General features: G+C 43.7%; 1 protein-coding gene across 2 annotated transcripts; it reads left to right on the top strand.

Moving 5' to 3' along the window:
* The first annotated feature begins 315 nt into the window (after nucleotides 1-315).
* LOC128768110 (polyadenylate-binding protein 1A) lies at nucleotides 316-5,311 on the top strand. 2 transcript variants are annotated; one of them, XM_053880732.1, is made up of 16 exons: nucleotides 316-467; nucleotides 1,537-1,760; nucleotides 2,028-2,221; nucleotides 2,342-2,457; nucleotides 2,666-2,805; nucleotides 2,884-2,978; nucleotides 3,057-3,194; nucleotides 3,268-3,363; nucleotides 3,454-3,726; nucleotides 3,797-3,890; nucleotides 3,995-4,117; nucleotides 4,194-4,336; nucleotides 4,429-4,513; nucleotides 4,593-4,723; nucleotides 4,803-4,893; nucleotides 4,970-5,311. In XM_053880732.1, coding segments are annotated over exons 1-15 (1,944 nt in total). In that variant the 5' UTR covers nucleotides 316-465; the 3' UTR covers nucleotide 4,893; nucleotides 4,970-5,311. The 2 variants fall into 2 exon arrangements, with proteins under 2 accessions (XP_053736707.1, XP_053736708.1); XM_053880733.1 differs by lacking the exon at nucleotides 316-467 and adding an exon at nucleotides 994-1,257.
* Nucleotides 5,312-5,603: the final 292 nt, after the last annotated feature.

Raw genomic sequence — 5,603 nt, 5'->3', positions numbered from 1 at the left:
AGCCATAGTGGTGGTTGTGATCAGGTTTTTGTAATTGTCTGATTTTCTACACACATCTAAAACAATTATGTGTATAATATTGTGCTCATGTCCTTTGGCGCTTGAACTACATTATTAAACACAAATTGAATCGTAGCTTAGGCTTTTTTGTTGCTTGAAATGTATCAAAGCCTTGAGAAGTCTTTAATGTGACGTCTATAAACCTGCATATACCTTGATGAAGGTACAGACTGGTTTCTCCTTTTGACATTGAATATCATTGATGTGTAAATGATTGAAAGCTTCAAAGGAGAAGGAAATATAGAAGACTGGTGACTTCTCTTGAAAGCTTTACTTTATTACTTGGACAAGGAGAGAAGCAACATTGTCTCATAGCATGAGCATGGTAGCTCGGAGAAGATAATAGATACATATATTTATATATGCTGGAAGATAGTTCTTGTCAAGCCTGACTGATACAACTGGATGTGAGTGCCCTATTAGCAAGACCCACGGACTTAAGTTTCACAAGTCCCTGCTTTAAGTGAACTGATTCTATACACTATATTGATGTGTTTTATAAGTGTATCATCGTCCGATTAGCTGTGGCTATATGTCGACATCATCATCTGCTTCCACTGGTATTACTTCATGAGCAGATTGTTCGCAGAACACACCCCTGAAACCGCAAGTGTAAAAAGAAACAAAAACAAATGAGAACCTTTCATTATAAAACTGAACACTCTTGATCCTTTGCTTACTATTCTATGTTTCACCCATCCCGTTGAAATCCTGTATTTTAGAAAAACTGCTGAAACAGCTAAATGATCATTTGACTATTATATGGACAGTGAATGTCATGGACGGTGGGCCAAAAACTGACCACGTCCTCATAAAGCCATTTAAATGAGAAGCGCGTTTGACGAGAAACAGCCAATCGAGAAGCAGTATATAATGTCGCGAGACTTGGGAGGAAGTGGCGTTGGTTTGGAGTGTAACTGAGCGGAGCCTCCAGCGACCTTCCTTTCAGTCCCGTCATCCGTCTGCGGAGGGTGTGCTTCGGAGCTAGTCTCGGCACACTTTTTATTATTATGAAACAAACTACAAGCTAGAGAGCACACGCAGACATATTTTTATAAGAAAAGCTAAAAAAAAAAATCGGTGAAGCAGGATTTAATTTGCCAAAGCCCAAGTTAAACGAGGAAGAATCGGCTGCGTTCGGACGAGAGCGAGACACGGGAGGAGAACGCCTGTTAAAGCTATTCTCATTTTGTAAACGTGGGTAATATCGGCTACTTTCTTATTTTCTTATATTCGTGTGGTGTCTGTATTCGGCGAAGTACTGTATTCTTGGTTACTTGTTGTAATAATCTGGTGGGGTTTATTGCAGCCGCATTAAGGCAGGCCTCGTTCCGACATCTTGCTAATCATGCTTAGCCCACGTTGCTAACAGTGAGCTAACAGCTAGCTGCGTCTTGGCGCATGGTTATCTGTGGAACCTAAAATCGAGGCTGTGGCTCACTAGTAACGAAACATTTTTTTTGTTCGTCGTCACAGGTATATTGACGGACAGCGCTCGTCAATCGACATGAATCCTAGTGCGCCCAGTTACCCGATGGCCTCCCTCTACGTGGGGGACCTGCATCCAGATGTTACCGAAGCCATGCTGTACGAGAAATTCAGCCCCGCTGGGCCAATTCTCTCCATTCGAGTATGCAGAGACATGATCACCCGTCGATCCCTCGGCTATGCCTATGTCAACTTTCAGCAGCCGGCTGACGGTAAGTTTCACCTCGGAAGCCATGTAAGCAATGCATAGCCACCATCTTGGTCGCGGACTAATCATGTCCTTAATATCTGTGAATGGCACGTGTTGGACATTGCTGACTGTTGATTTGTCTCATACCTTACATTTAACACGTTTTGCTGCAGTAAACATATTGTTACTTTCTTGGAGTAACGACTGATCAGGTCGCCATTTTTCCGCGATATTTACCTGGTAACTAATCACCCATCCCCCTCTACTCTGTTTTTGTTTGTCTTATCAGCTGAGAGGGCCCTGGATACAATGAACTTTGATGTGATAAAAGGCAGACCACTCCGCATCATGTGGTCTCAGCGTGACCCCTCCCTGAGGAAAAGCGGTGTGGGCAACATTTTCATTAAAAACCTGGACAAGTCTATTGACAACAAGGCTCTTTATGACACCTTCTCTGCTTTTGGGAACATCCTTTCTTGCAAGGTGAGTGGCGTGTGTGCACTTGGTTTGCCTCTGTGTCTTAATGATTTTCTTAAACACTACTACTTTGCATGATGTGAGTGTGATGTTTTAAAGGCATGGTGTTTTGACTCTCTTTTTAAGGTGGTTTGTGATGAGAATGGCTCAAAAGGCTATGGATTTGTGCACTTTGAGACCCATGAGGCAGCTGAGCGTGCCATTGAGAAAATGAATGGCATGTTGCTCAATGACAGAAAAGTGTAAGTGTGAACCACTCACTCATTTGGATTATATATGTGTTGTTTCATGTTAACATGTTCGTGTTTTTTATTGCTGTGTTTTTTCAATAATTAACGTTTTTTCACCATTGTTACGCCACTTAATTGACAGTACATGCATCTCGTCTGGGTACATTTTCGTGCGGGACCAAACTTCAGAATACATATTGATATGTTATGTTCATTACAGGTTTGTCGGACGGTTCAAATCCCGCAAAGAGAGAGAGGCTGAACTTGGAGCCCGTGCAAGAGAATTCACCAACGTTTACATCAAGAACTTTGGCGAGGACATGGATGATGAAAAACTGAAGGAGCTGTTTGGCAAATATGGTTAGAAACAATTGCAGCTGATAGTTTTTGGATCAATGTACATACTTTTATCACCATTCGTTTTAACACTTTTTTTAGGACCAGCTCTCAGCATCCGTGTGATGACGGATGAGGGTGGAAAATCCAAGGGCTTTGGCTTTGTCAGCTTTGAGAGACATGAGGATGCTCAAAAGGTGTACAGAATGTTTTGACACTTTTTGCTAGCATGTTAATGATTTTGTGAATGGATCCTAACATACCTCCTGTCGCAGGCGGTGGATGACATGAATGGCAAGGAGCTCAATGGCAGACAGGTTTATGTTGGTCGGGCACAAAAGAAGGGCGAGCGCCAGAATGAGCTGAAGCGCAAATTTGAGCAAATGAAACAGGACCGCATGACTAGATACCAGGTTAGTCTGCGCTAATTTGTTTCAGCCAGTCTCATATTCCCCTCAATGAACACATTTGTTATTTCTCCATCAGGGTGTTAACCTTTATGTGAAAAATCTGGATGACGGCCTGGATGATGAGCGCCTGCGCAAAGAATTCTCTCCCTTTGGAACCATTACAAGTGCAAAGGTTCATGTTTATAAATTACTGTTTCTTTTCATTTTGATCACTGCCAACATAGAATACATGTCCTTACCAAACGGTAAATCTTTTTCTTAGGTGATGATGGAAGGTGGCCGCAGCAAAGGCTTCGGCTTTGTCTGTTTTTCTTCACCAGAAGAGGCCACCAAAGCGGTCACTGAAATGAACGGACGCATTGTGGCAACAAAGCCTCTGTATGTTGCTCTGGCTCAGCGCAAGGAGGAACGCCAGGCCCATTTGACCAATCAGTACATGCAGAGAATGGCAACAGTTCGTGCTGTGCCCAATCCTGTCCTCAACCCCTATCAGCCTGCCCCACACTCCGGCTACTTCATGGCAGCTATACCTCAGGTGAGTTCCCAATGTCCAACTATGAACCGTTCCATTGACATTGATCCCATTCTTACAATTGATTTGTCAGGCTCAGAACCGTGCTGCATATTATTCTGCTGCCAACCAACTGGCCCAGCTCCGCCCCGGTCCCCGTTGGGCCACTCAGGGAGTGCGTCCGCAGCGTAAGTTTCACACACAACATAGTAGTGAATTAAATTTCCATTGTCATGTCGTATAGTGCATTTCCTATGAACGTGCTGTTATAACTTTTTGTGATATGTTTCAGATTTCCAAAACATGCCCAATGCCATGCGCCCTTCAGCTCCCAGACCTCAGACTTTCAACACCATCCGTCCCAACACGACCACAAACACCCAGGTCCCTCGCATGATGGCCACTCAAAGAATGCGTAAGTTCCCCATCCGATAAGTGTTAGGCACTGCTTTTAGTGAGTGGTCATTTTGATCGTTATCGTCTCCCATCAGCCACCCAGGCCCTCAACCAGCGCCCTGCCAGCGCCTCTGCTGCCGCTGCCCCAGTGCGTGCCATGCCCCACTACAAGTACGCTCCTAGTGTGCGCAACCCGCAGCAGCATATGGCATCCCAGCCACAAGTTGCCATGCAGCAGGTATTTGTCATTTCATCATCATGCATTTTAGTTGTTAGCTCTGTATAATTCATAAAATGGTCACCAATCAATTTGGATAACCTTTCTTCCAGCCTGCTGTCCATGTCCAAGGACAGGAGCCCCTGACTGCCTCCATGCTGGCTGCTGCTCCACCTCAGGAACAGAAGCAGATGCTTGGTCAGTGCTAGAATTTCATGTGTAGAAGAAGAAACACTTTTTACAGAAACATGTTTTCACTTATTTACTCACTTTTCAGGTGAGCGTTTGTTCCCCCTGATCCAGACCATGCACCCGAATCTGGCTGGCAAGATCACTGGTATGCTGTTGGAGATTGACAACTCGGAGCTTCTCCATATGTTGGAGTCACCAGAGTCACTCCGTTCCAAGGTTAGATGTTCTCAACTTTACAGCTTAGGTTTGATAACTTCCCAAATGCACTGTCTGACAAATGATTTGTTGTTTCTAGGTGGATGAAGCTGTGGCCGTGCTTCAGGCTCACCAGGCCAAGGAGGCTGCCCAGAAGTCCACCACTCCTGCTGGTGTTCCCAGTGTTTGAGGTGTGCGTCTTACCTCACTTCCCTTGCGATGCAACGCTCTCTGAAAAATATTGACTGCTCTGTCCTCTCATTTCAGAGCATTTTGAAACCTGCTTCACCGATGGAAAAAGAGAAAAAAACTTAAACATTGAAAAACCTAAAACACTGAAAACATCGAAAAACGATAAATTATTTCTTAAAAAAAGAAAACTCTGACTCTGCCGGGTCTAGGGGAAGGTTTGACTAGACCTTGATCATAAACAAAAATTTGTGTGAAAAAAAATAGCAAAATACTGAAAAATCTACTCATAAATTTGCATTCGTTTTATGTCATTTTAGTGTGTTGGTGCTCAGTCGTGGCACCACATGGTGGTCCCTGAGTACAATGAAGGGTGAAAAGTTTCGTTGGAAATAATGACTAATAAATTCTTGATCAATATGGGTGTGTTTGGTTCTTGGAAAGTAATTTCAAGTTGCAATTTTTGCATATTTTCCACTGGAGGTCACAATCCTTCACAGAACTTCTGCTTTGTCACAGAGCGCATCATCATCATCACCCATATTGCTGGGAATGACAGACTTAAATGCTCATGGTCATTGGTGGTTGACCGACCTGAAAGGTTCCAAAGTTCCAAGTCAGAACTATTTTAATTGTATTAAGGGTTACAAGCCTCATACAGCTACTCTGGAGACGGTCCTCCATTCGAGTCTCCAGGAGTTGTTCTTCATTG

This window comes from Synchiropus splendidus, chromosome 12 (genome assembly GCF_027744825.2).
Source record: "Synchiropus splendidus isolate RoL2022-P1 chromosome 12, RoL_Sspl_1.0, whole genome shotgun sequence".
In the NCBI taxonomy this organism is placed as follows: Eukaryota; Metazoa; Chordata; class Actinopteri; order Syngnathiformes; family Callionymidae; genus Synchiropus; species Synchiropus splendidus.
The sequence above is the reverse complement of the archived record's forward strand: the minus strand, read 5'-3'. Positions and strand labels throughout refer to the sequence as shown.